Source organism: Myotis daubentonii, chromosome 13 (genome assembly GCF_963259705.1).
Source record: "Myotis daubentonii chromosome 13, mMyoDau2.1, whole genome shotgun sequence".
In the NCBI taxonomy this organism is placed as follows: Eukaryota; Metazoa; Chordata; class Mammalia; order Chiroptera; family Vespertilionidae; genus Myotis; species Myotis daubentonii.
Window position 1 is genome coordinate 44690289 of NC_081852.1, and position 27200 is coordinate 44717488.

General features: G+C 45.2%; 1 protein-coding gene across 3 annotated transcripts in view; it reads left to right on the forward strand.

Annotated features, from left to right (window-relative positions):
- Positions 1 to 411: 411 nt before the first annotated feature.
- The window catches only part of CNNM1 (cyclin and CBS domain divalent metal cation transport mediator 1), a 51607-nt gene continuing 24818 nt past the window's right edge, over positions 412 to 27200 (forward strand). For all 3 annotated transcript variants that reach the window (XM_059661021.1, XM_059661022.1, XM_059661023.1), the window contains exons 1-4: positions 412 to 1975; positions 21919 to 22062; positions 23788 to 23928; positions 25996 to 26165. In XM_059661021.1, the coding sequence (XP_059517004.1) occupies positions 412 to 1975; positions 21919 to 22062; positions 23788 to 23928; positions 25996 to 26165 (2019 nt within the window). The remainder of the gene's footprint in view (positions 1976 to 21918; positions 22063 to 23787; positions 23929 to 25995; positions 26166 to 27200) is intronic.

A 27200-nucleotide genomic window follows, 5' to 3' on the forward strand; every position in this document is an offset into this window, starting at 1 on the left:
AGGGGGAATGCTAGCAGGAGGAGAAGCAACACGAGGGGAAATTTCCCTGGCCAATGGGGAAGAAGAGGGGCCGGGGGGGGGGGGGGAGTACTGCCGGGTAGGAGTTCGCTAAGGTGCTGCCTGCTGCTTCAGCAGGAGGCCCTGCTCCCAGCCAAGCTTTCCCTAGGCTGCAGTTCAGATATACCAGAGTGCGTCAGGGTTATGCACCGTGCAGTGATGCGTGGCCATGTCCAGCCTCCTGCTGGGACATCCTGCCCAGGCAGGGTCCGAACCCCCACCGCCGCCAGCCCACGCGCGCAGGGAGCGTGCACGTGGTGACCTGCCTGGGACCGGTTCCAGGCGCTGGCTCCTCCTCCCTCAGGCTCTCGCTCTTCTTTCTGCAGTATCACGTGCAGCCGCGCCGGGTGCAGGATGGCGGCAGCGGCAGCTGCAGTGGGTGTCAGACTCCGAGACTGCTGCAGCCGGGGCGCCGTGCTCCTGCTCTTCTTCTCCCTGTCCCCTCGGCCCCCGGCCGCCGCCGCCTGGCTGCTGGGCCTAAGGCCCGAGGACACCGCTGGAGGCCGCGTGTCCCTGGAGGGGGGCACCCTCCGCGCGGCAGAAGGCACCAGCTTCCTCCTGCGTGTCTATTTCCAGCCCGGGCCCGCAGCCCCCGCGGCGCTGGTGCCCGTCCCCACCCTTTCCTCGGGGGAGAACGGCACGGGCGACTTGGCTCCACGGCTCGTGTTTATCGAGGAGCCGCCGGGCGGGAGCGGCTTGGCGCCCAGCGCTGTCCCCACGCGTCCGCCGGGGCCGCAGCGCTGCCGCGAGCAGAGCGACTGGGCGTCGGACGTGGAGGTCCTGGGGCCCCTGCGCCCCGGAGGCGTGGCCGGATCGGCGCTAGTCCAGGTGCGAGTGCGAGAGCTGCGCAAGGGTGAGGCGGAGAGGGGCGGCGCGGGCGGTGGCGGGAAACTCTTCTCGCTGTGCGCCTGGGACGGACGCGCCTGGCACCACCACGGCGCCGCCGGCGGCTTCCTGCTGCGCGTCCGCCCGCGGCTGTACGGCCCGGGCGAGGGCCTGCTGACCCCCGCGTGGCTGCGGGCGCTCGGGGCGCTCCTGCTGCTCGCCCTGTCCGCCCTGTTCAGCGGTCTGCGCCTCAGCCTGCTCTCGCTGGACCCCGTGGAGTTACGGGTGTTGCGGAACAGCGGCTCGGCCACCGAGCAGGAGCAGGCGCGCCGCGTGCAGGCGGTGCGCGGCCGGGGGACCCATCTGCTCTGCACGCTGCTCCTGGGCCAAGCCGGAGCCAACGCGGTCCTGGCCGGCTGGCTGTACACCTCGCTGCCGCCGGGCGTCGGGGATCCGGGGGAAGACTACGGCGAGGCGGGGATTCACTTCCCGTGGCTGCCGGCGCTGGTGTGCACCGGCGCCGTGTTCCTGGGCGCGGAGATCTGCCCCTATTCTGTGTGTTCGCGGCACGGGCTGGCCATCGCCTCGCACAGCGTGTGCCTGACCCGGCTCCTGATGGCGGCCGCTTTCCCGGTGTGTTACCCGCTGGGCCGCCTGCTGGACTGGGCGCTGCGCCAGGAGATCAGCACTTTCTACACGAGGGAAAAGCTGCTGGAGACGCTGCGGGCCGCGGACCCCTACAACGACCTGGTGAAAGAGGAGCTCAACATCATTCAGGGCGCCCTGGAGCTGCGCACCAAAGTGGTGGAGGAGGTGCTGACCCCGCTGGGCGATTGCTTCATGCTGCGCTCCGACGCCGTGCTGGACTTTTCCACGGTGTCCGAGATCCTGCGCAGCGGCTACACTCGCATCCCCGTGTACGAGGGCGATCAGCGGCACAACATTGTGGACATTCTGTTTGTCAAGGACTTGGCCTTCGTGGACCCCGATGACTGCACCCCACTCCTCACCGTCACCCGCTTCTACAACCGGCCCCTGCACTGCGTCTTCAATGATACTCGGCTGGACACGGTGCTGGAGGAGTTTAAGAAGGGTGAGCAGTGGTCTATCTCCTTTCTCAACTCCTACCACCTTCAAAAGTACTACCCTTTCATAAACATGAGGCTTCAGGCACCCAAAGCACTTCTTCCGCGGTTCCAAAAGCTCAAGAGAGACCCCACCTCATGACGCACGGGCCCTTCTCATTTCACTTCTCCCTACCTTCCTTGCAGATGACTGAGCTCCAAGTCTCTTCTCCTTGGCTTGGCTCACAAGATGCCCCATAGTTCTCTTTCATCTCATTCCACTATTTTTTCAGGGCCTATCATTTGCCAGGTATTGTCCAGGATGGACTTTGGAAATAGTCCTTGGAGGTCATTGCTTATAGCTTCCCACTCATTCCTGGAGGAACCTTTACCAGTTCCCATAGCAAGCAGCCTTTGTTTTAAACTCCTCCCAGGGCTGGAAGCTCACTATTTCCAGGGCAAACTCAGTCCACTGCTGGACAGCTCCGCTGCTGACAGTGTCTTGCATTGGAGTAGAAATTTATTTCTCCTAAGCTGCTCTCTGGGTCCTAGTTATAGCCTTTGAATCACATAGAGTAAACCCCAAACACCTTAGACATTCTTCCCCCCTATTGAATTTTCCATCAGCTATTCACTCCGCATATCAAGTACCCACGTTGGAATTAAAAATTGAGTAGGGCAATGAGGTCCTTGTACTTCTTGGAACTGTGGTCCCATGAGGTAGGGTAGATCTGGACCTGAGGAAATATTCTGGTAAAGGGAACCACTAGAAAACTTGCATAACGACATGAAAAGAAAACTTGTATGTTTACTTCAGAGCAGTCACCCCCACTCCTTGATGTCATGCTTATAACATGTTCACTGCATGTCTGGAGTTGGTCTTTGGTAACTGCCTTTTGGGGTTGAGTACAATTCACCCAAGAAACATCAGCCTGGGTACTTTGGTGTCAGTCGTCTTGGCATTCCACAGTTTTGCTGCTCCCCCTAGTTAGCTAGAGTTGACCCAGAAGGCCCCTTGATTGTTTTTCAAAATCAAATCCACCTTCAAGAGTCACCACTGAGAACATTCAGAAGATTATCTCACAGACCCTGAAAACAATTCCAGAAATGATTTGAGAACAGTGACATAGTTAGAAAAAGGTAGAACCGTCTAGATCAGCGGTTCTCAACCTGTGGGTCGCGACCCCTTTGGCGGTTGAACGACCCTTTCACAGGGGTCGCCTAAGACCAGCCTGCATATCAGATATTTACATTACAATTCATAAAAGTAGCAACATGACAGTTATGAAGTAGCAACGAAAATAATTTTATGGTTGGGTCACAACATGAGGAACTGTATTTAAAGGGCCAGAAGGTTGAGAACCACTGTTCTAGATTCTAGAATGACTATTTTGAAGGAGGCACTCATCTATACATATGAGTTGGCATGTTTATTACAAACTAAGCTAAATAAAAATAATAATTCCCCGGCTTTAGAATCAGGTTTCAAATGTAGCTTCCCTGTGACTAGCAGGAATCTCATTTGACTGTGTGTGTTTTAATTTGTTTGTCAAAAATTCAGTTTCGTTGCCTTATCATCACAGGTACTCTCTAGCTCTTTGCATAGAGAGGTGCCTGGGGTCTTCCTTCTGCTACCAAGGGGAAAAGGAGTCAAAAAGCTGTTTACTTTGTGTTGGTATCATGAGAAGGGAGGAAGTGTGTGTGTGTGTGTGTGTGTGTGTGTGTGTGTGTGTGTGTAGCAGCTGTTTTAGCCCAATTTAGGCTACTATCTAACCTTCTTCTGTCTGTCTCCCCCCAGTTTTTCCATAATTCATTCCCACTGCACTCTGGGGTTCATCCATCCACCCAGAATTATTCTTCCACTTTGTGTGCCCTACAAAAGGGAGTCTGGATCTGGGCATAAAAGCTGTGAAAATCTGTATAAGTTTGTTGGGGATGTCATAACAAAATACCGCACATTGAGGGGCTTAACAGAAACTTATTTTCTCACAATTCTGGGTGCTGGTAACCTAGGACCAAGGCTTGGTTTCCTCGGAGGCCTCGCTGCTTGGCTTGCAGATGGCCGCCTTCTCACTGTGTCCTTATCCCTGGCGCCTCCCTCTGTGTTCTAATCTCCTCTTTTTATAAGGATGCCAGGCAGATTGTATTAGTACTCAGCCTATCAGCCTCAGTTTAACTTAGCCACTTCTTACCTGTGATACTTAGGATAGAGTGCAGTTTAAGAGTGTCCCATTGTCATGTGCTTCGAGAAGACATTTTTAATGAAACTCCTGTGAACTTATTGACTCACTTATTTAGTATTTATTGAGTATCTACGTAGTGTTAAGCAATAGGGGAGACAGTAAGACTGCCCTCAGAAAGTTTGTCTACAAGGGCATGCAGTGTTAGAATGAGGACAGTCTTCAGAAGCAGGAATTGTGTCTTACTAACCTGTATATCCCTGGCACCTTGCACAGTGCCTTGCACAGAGTAGGCTACTCAAAAAAAGTCGCTATTGATCTGAAATGAGTCCTGTTGCGGGATTTCTACATCTGGTCTGAAACGGGCTTGTTAGTGTTCTAGCAGTTAGTTTGCAAATTTGGTCGATCACAAAAGAGAAGCAGGCCATTACAGTGAACACCGCGCCAAGGAAGATATGTCCACGTCCCTTCAGAGCCTTGCTCTTTCCTCAAAGTGTGGCCCATGCACCAGCAGCATGGACCTTGCCTGGGAGCTTCTGGAAAGTCAGAATTACATGCCCCACTCTAAATCCACAGCATAAAAGCCTGCATTTTAACAAGCCCTCAGCTGACTCATGTGTACATTAAAGTTTGAGAAGCATTGCCTTTGGAGAACCCTTATTAATGGTGATTGATAGATTTACTTAGGATAGACTAAATACAAGGAATAATTATCAAGGTGGGTGTTCTGTGGCTCCAAGCTATAGAGTACAGTGCTAATTTCTACAAGAGTTATGTTTGCACCATAGGTTAGGAGAGGAAAGCCGAGTTGGGCTACTCTTTTTTTTTTAACTTTTAAAAGTAACTTTTTAAGTCAGTCGTAAAAACCCTTCCATTTCCCTCACTTCTTGGCATCTCAAGTTACTTCACTACCTACACAAACCCCTTAGGAGATAGGAGAGGAAAGTGATAATATTTTAATAGGAGCAACAGTTACCATTAATTGAGCGACAACTCTGCCAGGCACCATGCCAAGCCCTTTACATACTCAGAACAACCCTCCAGGGTTGGTATTATTAACTCCATTTTACAGATGAAGAAACTAAAGCTCAGGTTAATTATCTGACTTGTTCCATTTCCCATAGCTGATAACTGACTGGACTGTGATTTGAACTAGGTCTATAGGGCCCCACAGCCTATTCTATGTCCCACTACCATCCCAGAACTCCTGCCCCCACAGGGTTCAAAGCGGCCATTTTAGCTCTGACTTGTTGCCTATGGCTGATTCACCTCTAGTTTCTGCAGGTGAGAAATGTAGCTTTTATAATAATTATTATTATTAACATGCATATTGCATTTGACAAAACATTTCTACCTGCCTTTTCTTCTCTGACCTTAAAACAACTCTGCAGTTGTAACTGAGAACCCTAAAACTGCCTATGATCATCACTCAGCTTTTACACTCCGAGGCCTGTATGCAAATCCAGTTCAGATGACTCTTTTTTTTTTATTGTTTAAGGTATTACAAATAGTAGTACATATGTCTCCTTTTTCCCCTCCATTGACCTCCCCCGCCCCAGCCTCCTGTACCCCCCTCAGATGACTCTTTCTTATTCATATGGGATTTTACCTCTATAGTTCTGATGATCCCAGGTCTTTAGAAAATGGAGAAAGGGAAAATGGTCTTTCCAGCTAGCATGCTAGCTATACAAAAGGGAACAATATTTCTCCTCAGTGGACTGTGAGTTCCTTGAGGTCAGAGAATGACCCTCATTTACTTTGTATTCCCAGGATAAGCACGGCAGTCACCATGGCTAGGGGATGAGTACACATTTATTGGATAAGTGGTTTTAAATAGCTGACTTCGATATTGCTGTGTTTGAGTGAGGTAACCCCGAGTTCAGAAAAATTAGTGTTGTTTGTTCCATTAACCACAACCAATCTCTCCTCTTCCTCTTGCTGGGTTCTTTACCTCAGTTACTGGCACCACTGTCCCTCTAGTCTTCCAGGCTTACACACCTCTCCTTCACCACCCACCTTCATCCTACTAATCACTGTCTTGTCTGCTCCCGCTTCCATAACAAATCATCATACACTGGGTGGCTCAAACAACAGAAATTTATTTTTTCACAGTTCTGTAGGCTAGAAGTCCAAGATCAAGGTTCAAGCTGATTTGTTTTCTGATAAAAGCCTCTTCCTGTTGACAGAGGGCCACCTTCTCACTAGTCCTCACATGACCTTTCCTGAGTGCATGCTCAGACAGAGAGAGGGAGAGAGAGAAAGACAGAGGGAGGGAAAGAGAGAGAGAAAAGAACAGAAAACACACTCTAGTTTCTCCTCCTCTTCTTATAAGGACACCTTACTGTTGGATTAGGGCTCCCCCCTTAGGATCTCCTTTAACTTATTTGGTTCCTTAGAGGCCGCACTGGGGTCTTAGGATTTCAAGGTGTGAATTTGAGGAGGAGCAACGTCTGAATTTATGGACATTTAGTCCATAGCAATCACCAAAGTCTGCAAAAAGTTTGCCAATATTTCACCCAAATTATTTCTTACATGTATACGTAATTTAGTCCACTGTTTCTTTCACTGGGGTTATTCATTGATTTTATTCAACACATAGTTACCATGTACATGTTGTGTAGGCACAGTAGAAAACACCAGCAATATGGTTCCGGTCTGCATGGAGTTTTCATTCTAATGCAAGAGACAGACATTAAATAAGTGAGGTAGTGATTAGGAGCATAAGCTTTGGTGCTAAACTGCCCAGGTTGCATCCTAACCTTAGACAAGTTTCTTAACAGTTTGTCTCTTTTGTTAGCTGTAAAATTAGGGTAATAATAGTATTTATTCATAGGCGTGTTTGAAATAGTAAGACAATATTGCATTATAGTGCTTATTTAGTAACTTTCGTATAATAAATGTTAGCTATGATTATTCAATATAAACACAAATCTACTACTCATTTGTGCAAATGCCTCCTAAGAGGGTTTGCTTCTTCCAGTTTTTGTCTGCCTCAAATGAATCCTCTCCAGTGCCACTAAAATAATCTCCGGTGATGTCATCCCCTGCTTTAAACTCCCCCCCCCCCCACACTCTTGCAGGATGAAGTCCAAGCTGTGCCCTCATCAACTGCTCCCTGCTCACCCCTCTGGCCTCATCACTCACCACTCCCTGCCTCAGCTGTATGCTCCAGCACCATTAAACTTGTGGCCATACTGTGCTATTGCTTGCCTTTGCCCCTTTACTCAAGCTGTACTCTTTGTCAGGAATATACATTGCCTGACTGACCCCTACTCCAGTTCCTCTTCTAACACTCAGCACACCGGCCACCTCCTCTGTGAAGCTTCTCCTATAAACCCCATATTGCTGGTATTGAACGAACAGGCTCTATTGTCCATATTTAATTATTTGTGCTACCAACACATATAATGAGCAGCTGGAGAGCAAAGAGTCTTTGTAGCTATAGCACCCTAACAGTGGATATGACACATAGTAAGTTTTCAATAAATGTTTGTTGGATGAATGATTGAAGGACTTTAATATAATGGAAGGGATCTACAGAGCTCTAGTAAATGAATTAATTATCCCAGCCCCATCATCTGGGACTATGCAGCAGGACAAAGTCAAATTGTATGTTATTTATTTTTAAAATTTGTATGTGTTGATTTGAGAGAGAGGATGGGAGAGAGAGAGAGAGAGAGAGAGAGACAGACAGACATTCAAACAGACAGTAAGTGCTCAGTAACATTTTCATTGAGAAGTAATCTGGTTGAAAAGTCAGTGTTTTGCTTATGACTCCAAATTCTTACATGAGCTATTTTATCAGGAAGAGTATCCATCCCATTGTTTAATTCTTTAAAAAGCTGCCAAAACATTAGCGCTGCATTTTGTGTCTTTCATAAAAGTTACTTTCACTCAAAGTTATATTTCACTGGTATAATTAGATGTAATGTGCTTTAAAATATGTTAAACGTTGCTAAATAATAATTAGTAATATTTAGGATGAGATGCTAACCTTCTAAACAATAGTTAGAGCAAACAGTAAACAAAGTCTAGTCCATCATGTACAGGCAAGAAGAAAGAACGGACATTAGCAAAAGTAAAAGTAATTAATTATACAAGGCATAATATATTTCTTTAAAAGTTTTCATTATGATTATTATAATATTGTTCCACAATAATTTTTTTTCTCAGCCTGACAAAAGAAATACCAGGTAACAGTAGAATCTAAGCTGGAAGAGGCATTGAAAAACCTGAGAGAAAATCTAATTCACTCGTTTTTTTTAGATCTAGTTATCTTTTCCAGGGTATAATAGCCTTTATTGTCAGGCTTTCTTTTTATCTAATATAAATCCCACAGGCTGCAGTTCAATTCAATTTCCTCTTTTTTATCATCCTTTGTGAGTCCTCTTTTATTTGAAGAATATAGTACCTCACCTCAATTCCATTTTTTAACAACCAAATACATTTGGTTATCTTTCTAGCTCCCTGAAAGCATTTGGATGTCTCACAGGAGGTGGTCTGTGGATTCTCCTAATACGAATTCTCTTAAACTGGTTTACCTCTGGACCCACATTTGGGACCCCTGGACCTTCAATAACAACTCTCAGTTCTCTTTATTTTCTGCTGTCTGTTCCTTTCCAGATTGAGATTTTTCTCAATTCATTTCTTCCTTCCTTTCCTTCTTCCTTCCTTTTTTCCTTCTTCCCTTCTTTTTTCATATGACATTATTCTATGTCAAGCCTCCTGCCCTCCTGGTGCTTACAGTTGAGTAGGGATATATACAATAGCCAATAAATAATTACAAACGGTGACAAGTGATTTGAAGAAAAAGCATAGGGATCTATGAGAGCATATAATAGGGGCCCTGGTTCTGTGGGTAAGGATAGACTCCCGCTCCTCGAGGGCTATTTGAGCGGAGTCCTCCAGGATGGTGAGGAGCGTGCCGGAAGAAGAGCTCAGGGGAAGGGAGCAGACATGCCAAGGCTTGAGGAGCAAGGGCCAGCCTGGGTGCCATGCGAGGTTCCTGGGCCATTTAACATCCATGAGGAAAAACGCCACCTTCTCCAACCAACTCTCCCTCGACCTCTAGTGACTGCCAACATTGTCTGAGCAATTGAATGCAGTAAGAATCCCTGAGTGCCGGGCTACCAGGGCTCTGGGAGATGGATGTGGATACAAGTATGGAAAAGGCCCTGTCCCCCAGGAGCATGGAAGGAGGAAGGGCCCTGATGGAAATGATACAAAGCACCGTGGAGGACAGGCAAGGGCATCCAGACAACATCTGCGGGAGAAGGGAGAAATAATTCCCTGGGAGGGCCTGGGAAGTGGAAAGAGAGGGGCTTTGGTAAGCAGTTTTAACGGAAAGGGGCATTCCAGCTGAGGCAGGAGCTTGAGCTAGAAAAATAAAGGCAGGGAGGGAGCCAAGGCAACATTTGAGTGCTGGCAAAGCAATGATCCTATGCTGCTTTTCTTGCAGTAAAATGGGGGACTAGGTAGAATGAGGGATTTGTCAAACATTTGTTTCCTCCAAATGCTGAAAATGTATCTCTTCACCATTTTTGGTGGTGATATTTCTAAAAGGTTTTATACCCATTTCTGCCTTTCGGAACAAAGGATTCTAAATGTAACTTAATCTTTCCTTGATGACACAGGAGCATGGTCATGAGAATGTAGTAATTTTGTGCAGTATTATAAAGCAGTTCTCTGTCTACTTTTTTTTTTTTCTTCTGCTGCTGGCTATCAGCTGCTGGTTCTCTTCGAGCCGGCCTCAAGCAAATCCCTGCCCCACTCAGCACAAAACCACTCTTTCTGAGCCTATTTGAGAACTCTGTTTAACTGAGAAACCAAGTAAATACACATGTTGGGAATCGTGTGCCTGGTATACAATACACTTGAATAAATATTTGTTGAATAAATGATTAATTAGACTTTGACTAGGAGTTGGGGTACAGAGTTGGTATACAAACCTGGGATAGTTCCTTCTGGGACCAGAGTCAAAGCCGTGCAAAGTCAGACCTCCAGATAATGGGTCGTTACACTGCTATTTTTATAGTGTTGCTTAGCAAGCCAAACTGCCAATCGGCTTAGTTTCTAGTGACTAACAACTATTTTTTCATGCGCCAGTGATGCTGGTTACCATGGTGCTCTGGGTGACACAGTTGGCTTTTTTATAATTGCCTTTCAGTGGCTTAAGAAATTTTTTTGTGATAAATGGGTTGATTACTCTATTTCCAATGAATTGGAGCAGGATAATTACTACACAGGACAGCCTCTCTCACTCCTTATTTTTAAACTAGTAACTAGAGAAAGGGACTTTTGTTTTTCCAAATCAAGGTGGTTGCTGTATGACTGGTAGGGTAACGTTTTTGTCTTTCTCTTTCTGATTTGATAGAAAATGATTTTATTTGATTGTATATGTTTTTTTAAATACCAGCATGTGTTAAGGTAGCTTTTTCTCATCTGATTCCAGTGGAATTCTTCAATATTAAAATATAAACATTAGGACTTCACAGACCTTTATAAACACAGAAGCTGTAATTATTGGCACTGTTAAAATTCTGACATATCATATATCATCACAGAGAAGTATCCTCTAAAAAGCCAAACTGTTTTTGCAGTCCAGGACTTTTTCAACTTATTAAAGTACTAGAGGCCCTGTCCATGAAATTCATGCACGGGTGGGGTCCGTAGGTCTGGCTGGCAATCAGGGCTGACCGGGGTCAGATAGACCGGGGCCTGCGGCCAGAAGGAGGGACGGGGGTAGGGGAGGGAGGGACTGTGGGAGGTTGGCCACCAGCCCCAGGAGGGAGCCAGCCCTCAGTGGGATCGGGAGAAGAGGCGACGGTTACCAGGCTGGGCGTGGAAGGAACAGTCAATGCCACCGTTGAGCACCTCTCCCCCTCCTCCTTCCCTCAACACTGCGCCACCACCATGGCAGGAGGGCGCTGATTGGAGCCTGCCAGCTGGGGGGAGGGACAGGGTGCAAGAGGTTGGCCGCTGGCCCCATAGAGGGAACTGGCCCTCGTCCCCCTGGGAAAGGGGCTGCGTCTGCCTTCACCCACCCCCAGTTCCCCATCCCAGACCGGGGCCCAGCCCAGGGCCCAACCCGGATCAGGCAATCGGGGCCTGCCAGCTCGGGGAAGGAACCACGGGAGGCTGGCCAGCTGGGGAGGTTGGCTATGGGAGCGCACTGACCACCAGGGGGCAGCTCCTGTGTTGAGCATCTACCCCCTGGTGGTCAGTGTGCATCATAGCGACTGGTTGTTCTGGTTGTTTCAGTCATTCCGGTCGTTTGGTCATAAGGGTCACTTAGGCTTTTATATATATAGATAGAATTATAGAGCCAGAAAAGGCACCTAGGGGAACATCTGGTCCCATCCTTTGATTTTAAGGTGGAGAAAACTGAAGCACTGAAAAAAAATAATAAAAATAGCAATGATAAGCTCTTGAGTTGCAAAGCCTTCACACTGGCAAAGATCTTTCCAAAACAGTAGCTCATTTGCTAACCGTGCATGTGAAGTCAGTAGAATTTATCCCTTTTTTGTATATGAGGCACCTGAGATCTGGAGACACAAGTGTCCTGCTCAGTGTTAGTGACTGAGGCAGAACCAGAAGCCACATCTGTGACTTGCTGCCTCCGACCGTGGAGCCACAGACAGAGAGTTGTAGACGCCTGGGCTCAGATCCCAGCTCCTCCTTTTACTAGCTGTATGATTGGGGCAGGTTCCTGTACCACTTCAAATGAGGCTTATCTTCCTTCTTAAAATGAGAATAAAGGTACTACATTGTAAGTTTACTGCAAAGGCTAAAGATAATGCCTGTAGAGCCCTCAGGACACTCCACCATGTGCTTCTTACCTCACTGGTCTAGTTACATGAATAGTATCTAGTTAGACATTTTGTATAGCCAGTGCTGATCCAGCCCATGTAAAAGTCACTGTATAGAATAAACAAAAATGAGAGCTGTTTACTTTGGATAGGGACCAGGAACCAAAATTGAGTTCTGGCAATATCCTTACATTTCTTTTATCCTGTCGTCAGTTAGCATTAGGTTTCTTCACCCATCACTCTGCCCTTCCGCAGGCATCCCAGGCAAATAAAAACACACACACACACAAACATCAGATCAATGAAAGCCTTCAAAGCAATCCACTAAGATGAAATGCCAGGCAAAACACTGGCAGGGTTGGACCAGAAGGCAAAAGTATGGTGGAGAGGTGGGACTATGACTCCTTTCCCCTTCCCCGTTCAAAGCCCTCCTCCTCCCTCGCTAATTCACCAGTGAGGTGCTGGGCAATAGGTCTGTATAGTACTTTCCTCCAGGCTCAGGGCCTTTACAAAGTAAGTTTCATTGCTTTTAAATACATCGAAGATAGGAAGCCTGAGATTTGGCCTGAAATGTGGAGTCTGCAAGGTGTGTTGGGAAGAGCAAGGCTGTGGAGTCAGACAGACTTGGGTGTGTTTCCTGGTTTTGCTACTTAATAACTCTGGGCCTAGGGCAAGTCACTTTATTTTTCTGAGTCTCAGTTTTCTTGTTCACAGATCAGTAATAACGATCCCCATTTTGCAAAGATATGATGAATATATACACCCAGTGAACACTGGCAATCACCACTATGGCAAACACTGGAAAATGGGGTAAATGTTAACCTGTGCTCTCAGGTCAGCTGGGTTAGCTCAGAAACAGTATGGAGATCACTGGAGAAGCTGTAGGTGGTCTTCACGTAAATGAGGACCTTCAAGCGCGTTTTGTCTGGCTTACTTCACGTAGAGCCACGTCTCCCTCTTCTCGCAGGGACCAGCCTAGGTTGACCACACCCCCTCGGCTGTCCCAGAATTAAGTACTCTGTGGGCAACTAAGACCAGCCCTGTTTACCTTTCCATGTATCTTTCTCATTCTGAGGTTGGTTTATGGCCTGAGAATGTCTCCATGAGCCAAAGCTTAACCAGATTCTGGGGTCATCGTGGTGATTTTTAAGCAGGGGGTCCTGGTTATGGTTAGTTGAAGCTGGAGAGAGACAAACTGGCCTCAGGGGCAGCCTCTAAGACCAGTTCTGAGTCTGAGAGGCCTGGGGTTAAAGTTTCCATTTTTGGTTAGGATGTCTTAAAGTTTTCCACAAACCCCAGCTAGGATGGGTCCTATTTAATTCCCTGAATTCAGATATTGGCTCTACCATTTATTAGCTAAGTATCCTCAAACCAGTTATTTTTTGAATGGCAAATGAGCACAGTACATTTTAATAGAGTGGAGGAAAAGAAAGCAAGATATATACCAAAAACCACAGAGGCCTTTAATGGCAGCAAGAAGACTTCAGAAATGATCCTCCCTGGTAACTGGAAGATGTTACTGAGATGGGGAATAACCTCATAAATGACCAGGATGGACTAGAGCTGGAAAAAAACAAAAAGGAGGACTGCTTAGGATATCAGAACAGTCCGCCAGGATGCAGTGAGGAAGCAGAAATTAAGGACTACATAAACTTACAATTGGAACAGGGTAAAAATCTGAGACTTCATTACCTTGTGGATGCTCCTTCTCAGTCTGCTTTGTTAGTTCCTCCTACATCATGTGCAAAGATATGTCCCCAGCACTTGGAGCAGGGCCTCTCTGTATCAGATGCTCAAATATCTGTTGCATTAACGTTGCATTTCTGTGACCTCTAAATGTTGGAATTCTCCAGGACTCAAAAGAGGATCTCTTTGTCTAGTCTCACTCCCTTGGTTATTTCGTGCATTCTACCAAAGATATTGCCAACTTGAGACTTGTATGTCCAGCTGCTACGTGATGTCTCCACTTGGAGATCTAAAAGGCATCTCAACCTTAAGCCTGTCCAAAACTGAGCGCTGCTCTCTTTGCCAGACCTACTCCTCACACAATATTCCCAAACTCTGTAAATTGCAGTTCCATTCTTGCAGTTGTTCAGGCCCAAAGTTCTCTTTCTTTCCCCACAGTCAGTCCCTCACATTGGCTCTGCTTTCAGCATATGCAGAGAATCTGTCTACATCTCACCACCTCACTGCCGCCATCCCAGTCCAAGCCGCCACCATCTCTCACTTGGATGTGTGCCAGAGTTTCCCATGAGGTCTCTCTGCTTCACCTTTGCCCACTTTGTGTCCATCCTTAACATAATTGCTAGAGTGATCCTTTTAAAACGTAAGTCAGATCATGTTACCAATTTTGCCAAAAAACAAATAAACTTAAAAAGGCACGAAACTCTATAATGGCTTTATTTCACTCAGAGTGAGAGCCAGCGTCCTTACAAAGCCCGTTCAGGGCTGATCATAGCTGCACATACCCCACCCCTTACATGCCTGCCCTTGGCTCTTACCGCTGTCTTCTCCCACGCTCTGCAATCACCCGGTTGCCATTCCTTAAGCACATCAGTTACAATTCCAACTCTCACGGCCTTTGCATTTTGTTCTACTGCCAAGATATCCCCCAGATACCCACAGGGCTCCCTACCTCACCGCCTTCAGATCTTTATTCAAATAGCACCTTCTCAGGGAGTTCATCCCCAGCCTCCCCTACCTAAAATTGTAACACCTACTAACTCACTCCCACACTCCCTCATCCCCCTTCCCTGCTTTGCTTTTCCTCTTAGCACTGCGCAATAGATTTTATCTGGCTTGTGCTCTCTCACCCCCATTTACTAGAATGTAAGCTGCAGAGGAACATTACTTTGTCCATTGTGTTCATTGCTGTATTTCTAGCGCCTAGAAGAGTGCTTGGCCCATAGTAGGCATTCAATAAGTTCTTTTGAAAGAATGAAGAAAATACAAATTGGAAGAATGTGAGGATTTCTTCTAAATAGGAGCAAATGAAAAGAAGGTTAAAAATGACTCCTAGGTTTTGACTCTGGGTGACTAGAAAGTTGATGGTGCCACTTATTATAGCAAAGAGGGAGGAAGAGCTGGAATGATGGGGCTTGAAGATCATGTGTTCCTGTTTGGATAAATGATTTTGATGAGACCAGGGGACAGCTCAGGCAAAAATGTCTAAAACAGGATGAGAGTTCGAAATAGACACTGATATTAAGATACCAATTTAGTTCTCAGGAAAGAGGTAATGGTGATACAAAGTGATGGGCTCTGCTGGGATCGTTAACAGAGAGGGGAAAGAAGAACAGAGGATCATGGACTGGAGTAGAGGTTCTTTTTTTAATATAGTTTTATTGATTTCAGAGAGGAAGGGAGGAGAGAGAGATAGAAGCATAAATGATGAGAGAATTTTTGGTTGGCTGCCTGCCGCACTCTCCACACTGGGGATCGAGCCCACAACTCAGGCATGTGCCCTGACAGGGAATTGAACCGTGGCCTCCTGCTTCATTGGTCGACGCTCAGTCAGGCCCACCAGGCTGGAGCGGAGGTTCTTAACTACACCTGCCTACTGGAGTCTCCAGAAGAATGTTTAAACATCCCCATGCCTGGACCATGCTGGGACTGAGGCCGAACTTCTGCATCCGTCACAAGCTCCCAGGTGATACCAGTTCCTCTGGTAGCAATTGTCAAGCGCAGTGCCTCTCAAACTTTAGCGTGTCTACGAATCACTTGGGATATCATTAAAACAGCTATCTGGGCCCCACCTCACCACCCAAGATCCTGATTCTGTAGGTCAGGGGTGGACCCAAGAATCTGCATGTTGAACAGAGGCCCAGGTGATATTCAGTGCTGCTCCCCCAAGGAACACACTTCGTGTGGTAGAAGGTCACCAAGACCAAGGTACGAAAGAACAGGCATTCAATACTTTCTACCAAATGAATAAAAGATGCCGCAGGGACTCCAGGGAGAATTAAAAAAACCACTGTATTTTACAAGGTGAAGGTCATAAGTGAAGCAGAAACCATAAAATGGTCTCTGCTTTCCTTAATTCTATATTTCTAAGCAATATGTTTACTTCCAAGCTTCTGTATTTTATCTTGGGAACACTTTACTTTACCAAAGGACTGTGGCTATTTTTGAAAGAGAGGAAGCAAATCAATTATTTGCTTTTTTTGTTCAAAGCATAAGAAGTGTACTAATAGGGTCCTTGGAAGCTCTTCTCTGTGGACGTGCCTAAACCATTTAGAGGCTATATTTATTAAAGACACGTCAGAAGATACTTATTTAAGTACCAAAATGCAGTTGTGATGTTTCTGCCACTCTCTAACTTTCTGTCTCTTTAAAGCAAGGTTTCCAACCTCAGCACTGTTGACATTCCTTGTTATGAGGCTGCCCTGGCCTCCACTCACTAGATATCAGTAGCACCCCCCACCCCAAATGGTCTCCAGACATTGCCAAATATCCTTGGGGGACAAAGTCAGCCCCAGTTGAAAACCACTGCTTTAAAAGCATCTGCAAACCTAGTCGCCCTTCTAAGAAATCTGACCTGTAGTTTGGGTGGTGAGATAGAACACCCTTTGGATTCTTGGGGCAACAGAAAAGACTAGTTTGACTTTCAGTAGTAGGAAATTTTATTGACCTCGGACACAGCCAGAGCCTAATAGATAGTGTAGTACCTCAAGTTTGTCTTAGAGGAGATTGATACAAAAACTACAAGAAACCCCTTTCCAAGCTCAGTATTTTTTTTAAATATATTTTATTGATTTCTTACAGAGAGGAAGGGAGAGGGATAGAGAGTTAGAAACATCCATGAGAGAGAAACATCGATCAGCTGCCTCCTGCACACTCCCTACTGAGGATGTGCCTGCAATCAAGGTACATGCCCTTGACCGGAATCGAACCTGGGACCCTTGAGTCCACAGGCCGACGCTCTATCCATTGAGCCAAACCGGCTAGGGCCCAAGCTCAGTAATAAACAGTCAACCACCATTCTCTAACCCCATGTCAACAAAATACCTTAACCACTACATCATATGAGAGAGCATTCATCAGCTTGCCCTACAGCTACTCTTTGAGGAGGTTCTTTTCTGTCTTTTCAGGAGTACTTAGCATCTTGTGACTTACACCAAGGTTACCAAAAGGACCAGGTTTTAACTAGACAGCTCAGTGCTTGTTTCTCTTCCTCATTAATAGGTCATCTGACACCTAACCAGAGTACCACAGAACCTACCCATAAACCAGTGGGTAGGTTCAAACTTTAGCCTGCATCAGAACCAGATGTAAAGCTTGTTAATCTACGGAACCTCAGAGATTCTGATTTACTGGGTCTGGGGTGGGGCCTGAGAATTTGCATTTCTAACTAAGTTCTCGAGAGATGCTTGACAAATTGTGAAGTTCTGTATAAATATTAATGATTTCATCATTTTTAGCCTAAATTAATTACCAGGCATCATGCTTTTCTAGTAAGTTGGTAGGAAACTGAAGTTAATGAACTAATAGTTGTGAGAAGGCACCTGAAAAATTCTGCTAGTTTATACAGGGACAGCTCAACCAGAAAGAGCATGGTTCCCATAGAAGGGCAGAGGAGGGGAACAGTCAAAATTTAAGCCCCATCCTCATCAATATTTATTGCTTATTGGCCAGTTGTATATCTTCTTGGATAAATGTTTATTTGCATCCTTTACTCACTTTTTTTATTCAGTTGTATTTTTATTAGTTGTAAATTTTCTTTAGTATGTTCTGGATACAAGCTCCCTATCAGATATATGATTTGCAGGTTGCGTTGGTGGTATAGTGGTGAGCATAGCTGCCTTCCAGATATATGATTTGCAAATATTTTCTCCCATTCTGTAAGTTGTCTTTCACTTTCTTTTGATGGTGCCCCTTTTTAATTTTGATGAAGTCCTGTTTGTACATATTTGTTCCTTTGGTTACTTACACTTTTGGTGTCTTATCTAAAAAACCATTTCCTACTCCAAGGTCACAAAGACTGACTCCTATGTTTTTCTCAAAGAGTTTTATAGTTTTCACTCTTACATTTAGGCATTTGGTCCATTTCAAATTAATGTTTGTGTGTAGTGTGGCATAGGCATCCAACTTTATTCTTTTGCATGTAGATATCCAGTTATCATCCATTATTTATGGAGTTCTCTCTCTATGCCAGGTGCTATTCTAGATTCTGGGAAAACAGAGATAAGTAGAACATAGCTGTTGCCTCATAGTGGGGAGGATCATGCATAAGTAGAGAACAGCAACATGGTGAAATAATGTGTGTATGATGCTTAGTACTGTGCCTGGCCCCTAAAGTGTGTATAGCAAATAGTAGCTGCTACTATAATCATAATATCTATTAATGTACTTATAAATTTCAGTTAAAGAGGTATGTTCAAAGTGCTATGGCAGGAGGGAGTGACTAACTTATCCATGTCTCAAGACTGGCTTCACTTTGGGCCATCCCCATCACTTCTGGGGCCCAGGAAGAGGAGGGCTACAGGAAGACAAGTCTCTCAAAGGCCAACCTTTTTGAGAAAGGAAGGACCTCAGGAGCAGGTGTCATGGGAACATCTGGTTTCCTTGTCCCTGTGAATGTCAGCTCAGAACAGGGTTATGTGATTGCTGATTCCTGTTCCAGTCTGTACCCAAGAAAGAATGGCTTCTTCATGTGTTTGTAGATCTCTACAGGCACTTGAGGGAATCATGAAGGCTGTTTATGGATTATAAAATGTTTCTAAAAAGATTATATAAGTACATTGTCTTGATATTACATAATTAGGATTTAAACTCTCTATTCCCTGGTAATCATATAGTATATCCTCAAATTTATCTTCTAAAGTGTAGACCAATGGGAGATTTTTCACACGGAAGATATGGTATTTTGTGTGAAACATCATAAAATGTTATTTTATTTAATCCCATCATATGAATTGATCTCTTAGTGGCAGGAAGTATGGCTGTGTTATATATATTTTGGGCTCCACAATAAAAAGTTATCCAATTATAGAAAGTAATCTTATGAAATCACTTTTTCAAGTCTTTCCATTATAGTAGTTTTTTGTTTGTTTGTTTTTGTCATCTGCTAGTACATGTTAGCAGAAAGGTGTGAACAAGTGCCATACGTGTAAAAACACTGTGTTGGGGTGAAAAAACTTTAAATTAAGCACGTTCTAATAATCAGTATACCCTAAGTCAAACTACAAAACCCTTCAGTCCAGTTGGATAGGATAGTTGTTTCAAAGAAGGATAATTTTAGAACCACTGAGTCAGAGTTTAGATTTTAATTTAAACACATTATATTTTATCAAAAAGTAAAGGTTTTAGTGTCTGGTCTTAACATCACGTGTTATATCCACTATGGACTTTTGTTCCATCTTGGCTCAGGTCATCAGAAATTTGCTGGCTGCCTGTTATAGGGGAGGTAACCTATCTAAGTCTAATGTCCTGCAGGAGCTGATGGCCTGAGGAAGATAAATAGTCCATAGAGGACACACACACTGCTAGTAATAAGAAGCAGCAACTTGTGTGACAAATGCTCTAACAGAGTTATCAGGGGCTTAGGAACACGGGCAAGGAGAGGCTGGTTCAGATTCAGAATGGGGAAGATCCGGGAGAGCTTTCTTGAGGAGCTGGCATGTGAGCTGAAACTTGAAGGACCAGTGGAGCTGGAATGGGAGAAGGAAACTGTGAGTGAAGACTTCGAAAGTGGAGATGGAGGACGTTGAGGAAGTAGAGGTAATCTGGAATATAGAATGAGTAGGAGATATAGGAAGATAGGGAAGAGGCGCATTTTACACTCTTTATAATACCCAACTCATGAGTCTAGCTTTGATGCTCCCAACCAGGGAGCCATGGGGGGTTTTGAGCAGGGCAGTGGCATGATCAGATCAGTTTGGGAGTAAGTCAAAGGATGGGTTAAAGGTGGAGAAGAAATTATAAACCATTATTGAAAGAAATGCCATCTTTTCCATTAAAAATTCCAATAGGTAGCTTTCTTGTGATTAGAAGTATTTGACACAGAAGTTCATGTATTTAAATTGTAGTGGTTAATTATGCGTCCAGCAAGCTGGCTACTCCTCTTATCTGATAGCAATGACCAAACATAAGCTTATAAAAAGTAACACTGATAAAGCATGAACTTCCCTTTTTTCTTTTTTTGCAAAAATAACATCCTAGTCAGTACCCTAGATTTTCTCCTGCAATGTCTCTTAGACAAGGAAAAGAGCCACCCAGATTTTCATTTTAGAAACAGGACAAGGAAATGTGTTTATCAGCAAATGAAAACAAACCAAGGTGAAGGAAGACTGTAGGTAAGACTCATTCTCTAGGTTAGGATTGAACCCAATTACCTGGATTTGCAATCCAGCTCTGCCATTTATGAGTGACTGTGTAACGTTGGGCATCTTACGTAACCATTCTGTGCCTCAGTTCTTTCCTCTGTAAAATGGGGATAATAATAGTATGCATCTTAAGGGTTGTTATGAGGATCAAATGAATCAATATATAGAAAGTTCTCTGAGCAATGCCTGGTATGTAGTTAGAGCTCAATAAATGTTAACTGTTATTATTCAGTTGTTGGACAATAAAAATGAACTGCCTGTGACACATTACAATTTACAAAGTGCTTTCACATACCCACTAGGTCATTTGAGCTTCAAAATGCCTTATGGGTACATTTTATTCTGTGAATCAGGAATTTGGACAAGGTACAGTGGGAATTGCTTACCTCAGCTTTGCAATTTCTAAGCCAGCAGCTGGAGATGACTTGAAAGCAGAGCTGAATCAACTAAGATTACAGGTCCCCTGCCATGGTGGCTTCTTTGCTAAAATCTGGCTGGCGCCTTGATGGGATGGCTGGAAGGCCAGGCTCAGCTGGAACATGTGGTTTCTACACCAGGGTAGTCATCACACTTCTCACTTAGAGTGTTTCTGCAGCAGAAACCGCATGACCTTTGTGACTTAGCCTCAGCAGTCTCATAGCAAACACTTCCCTGTTCTCTACTTGTTAAAGCAGTCACAACCTGCTCAGACTCACGGGAAGGGGATAGAGACCACGCTTCTTGATGGGAAGCCTATCGAAGAATTTGGAGGCATGTTTTAAAGTCACCATACTGGTATTTCCCCCTGATTCTAGATGAGAAGATCAAGACTCAGAGAGGTCAAATAATTAGGTGAGGATCAGTTGCACAAATGGTAACTAGGATAGTTAAGGGGTATGGGATGGGGGAAGTTGGAGGAGGAAAAGGCTTCTAACCTAATTCTTTGACTCCAAGTTCTTGGTCTTTCAGTAGCTCTATTCATCCTTCTTTAGCTTAGATATACTAGTACAGTTAACCCCTGAGTAACATTGGTTTGAACTTCGTGGGTCCACTTACATGCAGATGTTTTTCAGTAAATATATTTGGCCCTTCATATCCATGGTTTTTGCATCTGCAGATTCAACCCACTACAGCTCAAAAACAGTATTTTCCCATTCCCAATCCTGTTTCAATCAGCAGTTGGTTGAATCCACGGTGCAAAGGGCTGACTGTAGAGTCAAAAGTTACTCATGGATTTTCAACCGTGCAGGCATCAGTGCCCCTAACCCCCATATTGTCCAAAGGTCAACTGTGCTTGCTAATGTGTGAAAGTTAAAAGGAGAAAAATTTAACTGACTTTGTGTACAGGGTGGACAAAAGTAGGTTTATACTTGTGAGTGCGCAAAACACTGAGTTAATAAAGCTATTGTAATCATCATACCCTGCATGTCTTTTTCCATATGAGAAACTGTAAACCTACTTTTGCCAACCCCTTATATTAGGTAACTTTCCTAAAAAGAAACAGATGTAAAAGTATAGTTTCCATTTATATAGGCTTGTATACAAACTTCGTATTTTAAGGAGGTCCTGGGGTGGGTCAGTCCTGAGATCAGTCAGAAAGCAACGTTGTATAATTTTCTCCCTAAGGAAGGATCTCTGAAAACATCCCAGATGCTTAACTGTGATCTCATTTGTTCTCTAGGAAAATCTCACCTGGCCATTGTCCAGCGGGTGAATAATGAGGGAGAAGGGGACCCCTTCTATGAGGTGATGGGCATTGTCACACTGGAGGACATCATAGAGGAGATCATCAAGTCAGAGATCCTGGACGAAACTGACCTCTACAGTAAGTGCATGGCGTTGGCTGTTGTCCAAGGTCATCTGCTTTTCCTCTGTGACTCTCAGAGCTGGCTTAGTGTCATAGACAGTGTGAAAGAGTGTATATCAAGCCCATGCATTCTGTGTGTCAGCCCCCTAATGCCAGGTGCAGGCATGGCAAGGTACTCTGGCTTGAATTACCTGAGTCCCTGAGAACATGCTAGCTCAAAGATTTTCACCCTTTTTTATCTCGTGGCACACATAAACTAATTATATTTGGAGCCGAGTTGACAAAAAAAAAAAAAGCTATAATTTTGATTCATTCACACCAGACAACTATTGTTGTATTGGCTATTGTCATTTTTTTAATTTTACAGTATAATCTAAGGGAAAAGAGGTCAGTGTCCCTGACTAAGTAGTCAGGCATTGCATGTTTTAAAAATTCTTGCAGCGCACTGGTTGAAAATTGCTGTGCTAGCTAAATGTTTATCAGGAAAGAACCTTCAGGAACGAGGACTATGAAGAGGAGACCTCCTGGCCTTTGGATGAAAAAGGAACTAAAGGAAACAAAGTGTGCCTGAGGTGGCCACTCTGCCCTTGACTCTGTCCTGTGTTGTTCCTGTGTTGTCTCTTGAACCACCCAGATACAGACCCCAACACACCCTGGGATTCCACTCAACAACCTACTTACACCAAAATGTCGTGCGCAGTGGAGACTGACCTGAGATTTCATACCGCGACCCAAGCCAAACCTTCAATGTCCCTTCGTCCACACGGCTCTTCTCCCTTATGCTTTTTCAGCCCTACCGGCTGGTTTCTTCTCCCTTCCCCACCCCTGGCTCCTGTCCCTGCTTCTGGCCCTGCTCCCTCCTTTCTGGTCTCCTCACCTTCCTACCCACTCTCCCCCAGGAACGATATGGACTCCTCCATGCAGACAGTGACTGCTTTTGGTTACCGAGTCTTATCAAAGCTTTCCTTGCAAATGTTACAAAGTTGTCTCTAGAATGGGAGTGTTATCTAAATCCATGGGAATCCCTAAACCAGGAAGTGTTTCCTCCGAATTTCAGCTCATGGGACAACAATCCCTTCTCCTCCCCAATTCTCTCCGCGCAGAGGGGTCAGGGTTGAAGCAGGAGAATTGTGAGTGGGAAGAGGAGGTGGCATGCCTCCAGTTCTGCTCAGGGCGTGGTTAAAATCATCAGGAAGAGACCAGGTGAGCCCAGCTCTGGGGACAGAAGAGGGGCAGAGGCCCAAACCCTCTGGGACTCCCAAATCCCTAGATGCTGAGAATGCAAGTCCCTGATGTTTGAATGCCTTTTTATAAGTACTTCACAGGTAGCTTTTGGTTCAAGTCTCATACTAACTCACTAGATGAGTAGAAGAGTTATTAATTATTAACCTCGTTGTATAGATTAAAACAAACAAACATTCTGATGCTTACAGAGGTTGCACAGCTCATAAATAGGGGACCAGCTCAAGAACCCTGACCTTGGGAGTCCCAGGCCACCCTTTCCCCTTTTCCACCGTGCACCACCTAAGTGTAGATAACACTGAGACAATTACAGCACCTCTCACCTTCTGTCCCTGATCAACATCCTTTCACTCCCTCGGAGAGGTAATGTCATCTACAGTGGACACTGCAGAAATTCAGGTGGTCTCAGAGGATCTGTCTGTCCCCCATAACTCCAGGAAAACCTCCAAAAACCAACAGTGATTCTGAGTTGCTGCATTCTGTCCCCTGTGATCCCCACAGCCGACAATCGGAAAAAGCAGAGGGTCCCGCACCGGGAGAGGAAGCGGCATGACTTCTCCTTGTTTAAGCTTTCTGACTCGGAGATGCGGGTGAAGGTCTCCCCACAGCTTCTGCTGGCCACACACCGCTTCATGGCCACAGGTATGACTCTGCCCACCATGTCTCCACCCCAGGCAGAATCTGGAGGGTGGGACCCATGCACCCATCATTTCTAATACTTCGTGACCTAATTCCAGTCTAAGACTAAGAACCACTGTTCCAGGAGAGGAGATTGCCTCAGGCAAGGGTGACAGGATGCCACATACTGTCAGTGCCAGTCCCCGCCTGATCTTCTAGGGAGGGAATGAATACAACCCAACTCTGCTTGTTGATCAAGAAAAAAAGCTAAAGAAACCACTGCTACACTTTTCCCTTCCTCCACTCGCTTCTTGGTGGGAGACAGAGGCCGACCTGCATCCTGTTGGATTTGGGGTACCCCAAACGATCTGTGGGGGAGGGAAAAGCATTGTCCTATCCAGCAACAAGGCCCTGGGGTCCAGTACCCTCCAGAGACCATATAGAGATACGAGTTCTTAAAATATGTAAGTGGATTGTGAATCTTGGGATCTTTAGAAAGAAAAAAAAGTAAGAGGATCCAAAGATAAACTTGTAAAGAAGGTAAAGTTTGTCTTTGAACCTTCTGACCTTCTCACACAGGCCTAATTAATGTGCAGACCTCAAATACACACCCATTACAAAGTGCAATATTTAATTGATCCAGCATATGATTATTGACTATATGATGAGTACCAGTACTATTCCAGGTGTTTAAAAAAAAAGTAGAAAACTTTATGTTGCAATTCTTTAGAGTTTTCAACATGTTATCTAGTTCTGAATACAGGTTTCTTTTAACTACTGACTGATTTCCTAGAGTAAAGCAGCTGTGTCTTTTAATGCTATAGTATGATATAATATAATATCTGTTAACATATAAATGTGATGCAAGGATGCTATACATTATTGAGAACATATCACTTAAATAATTACCATTTCTATTAACTTGGAATTTCATTTCTTTCAACAGATATGTCACAAATAAGTCAGATTAAATTCGCTGTGTTTCACTTGATCATTACAGTGAAAGTTTTGCTGTTTACATGCTTACTTAGCCATGCCCAACTCTGTTTGTTTAACCACTTTATTGAGGTATGATTGACACACACAAAAACGGTACATATTTAATGTATACAATTTGATGTGTTTGGAAATAAGTGACACTATCACCACAGTCTATGCCATAAATATGTCCATCTCCTCCAAAAGTTTTCCTCCCACTCTATTGTTATTTTTCTCTGTTAATATAAGATCTAACCTCTGAGTAAACTTTTAAGTATACAATACAGTATTGTTAACTGTGGGCCCTGTGCTGTGTGGTAGATCGCTAAGGTTTATTCATCTGGCATAACTGAAACTTTGACTAATCCCACCCTTCCATCACCCTCCCACCGCCCCAGGCAATCACCTTTTTGTCCTCTGCTTCTATGAGTTTGACTATTTTAAATTCATCATATAAGTGATATCATGCAATGTTTGTCCTTCTGTGTCTGGCTTATCTCACTTAGCATAGTATCCTCCAGGTTCATCCATGTTGTCACAAATAGCAAAATTGCCTTCTTCTTTTTTTTTTTTTTGTATTGATTTTTTAGAGAGAGAGGAAAGGAGAGGGAGAGAGAGACAAAAACATCGATGACAGAAAAACATTGACTGCCCCCTGCACGTCCCCCACCAGGGACCGAGCCCACAAACCTGGCATGTGCCCTAACCAGGAATCAAACCAGCGACCTCCTGGTGCATGGGTCAACACTCAACCACTGAGCCATGCTGGTGGGGCAAAAGTGCCTTCTTTTTTAAATTCACATGCAACTTTAAATAAAGTCAAGTAGAAAATTAATAACAAAACTGACGTTTCCAAAATGGTGACCTGTTTCTCCTGAGGTGCCAATACAGGGACACACATCCCCAGGGAGCAGGGGAAGGCCTGAGACACACATGGGTTTAAACACACACACACACACACACACACACACACACACATTCACCTGAGTCACAAGAGCCCTTCCAGCCTCGTGCCTGGAGCTCGAATGGAGGTGGCTCTAGACACGTGGCCTGGTTGTGCCCACCCTGACTCCTCCCAGCTGCCGATTCTTCCTGCCTCCCGCTCTCCCCTAGAAGTGGAGCCCTTTAAGTCTCTGTACCTTTCGGAGAAGATCCTACTCCGGCTCCTGAAACATCCCCACGTGATCCAGGAGCTGAAGTTTGATGACAAGAACAAGAAAGCCCCGGAACACTACCTCTACCAGCGCAGCCGCCCCGTGGACTACTTTGTGCTGCTGCTCCAGGTGCGTGAACATTCGAGTCCCTCTGAGGACACGACAAGGGCCTCCCTAGGCTGGAGAGGAATGGCCATGCCTCCCCACTGCCGGGTTCCAAGACTCAGCTGGCTGCCCTGGGAGCAAGGCCAGGTGGGGTGGGTGTTTGTCAGCGACCCACAGAAGGGGCCAAGTGTGACTGGTTGGTGTCCTAGGACTGGGGGGGGGGGGGGGGGGGTCTTGATGGCGTTTAGTCTGACCACTCAAGGATGTTCGTGGTGGGGTGTGGCAGGTACTTCTCCAGCAGAGGGGTTCTGTGACTGAACTTTCAAAACTGCTGTCCCACAGAATCCCTGACCCCTTCCTGTCTCTGCTTGGACATGCCCAGAAGTGGACCTGTCCTGTGCCTTCTCTCAAACCTCAGACACTTCATATTTAAAGCTAACTCTGTCGATATGAAATCTCATCATCTCTGACTTCCACCTGGAGGTGCACAGAGCACATCCACTCTCTTGGAAACTTCTCAGTCTCTGCAGTCCCTGATGCCTCCTCCTTAAGAGGATACAGAAGGAAACTAATGACCGAGTAAGAGCGGGGCAGCATCTTCCCGGTCCTCACCTCTGCCCTTGTGCCCGGATAGGCCTGTAAATGCGTGCCAGGCGTGGTTCCAGCACTGGATCCTGCTGGCGCCCTGGCCTGGCTCCACCATTAGCTCTGTCACTGCTCCATCTCTTCCCAACAATATGTTCTGAACCCTAAATACAGTGACTGGCTTAAAATCTTCATTAAAGTTACAGTAACTTACAAGTGGGCTCTATTTTGTCTGTCCGCCTGCACTCCGTCTGCTCTGACACGGCAGTGTGCCGCATGCCCACTCTTCCAGACAACCTCAATAAAATGACCTTCTCCAAAATGGGTCACATTCGTCACTGTTGGAAATCAGGAAGGGTTCCATCACTTTTTAAAAAATAACATAATGACCCATACAATTTACTGTTTTATGCTTCCTATAAACTTAACTGTTTTTAAATCAAAGCTGGAGGAAGTAAAATATATAGTGGCAAG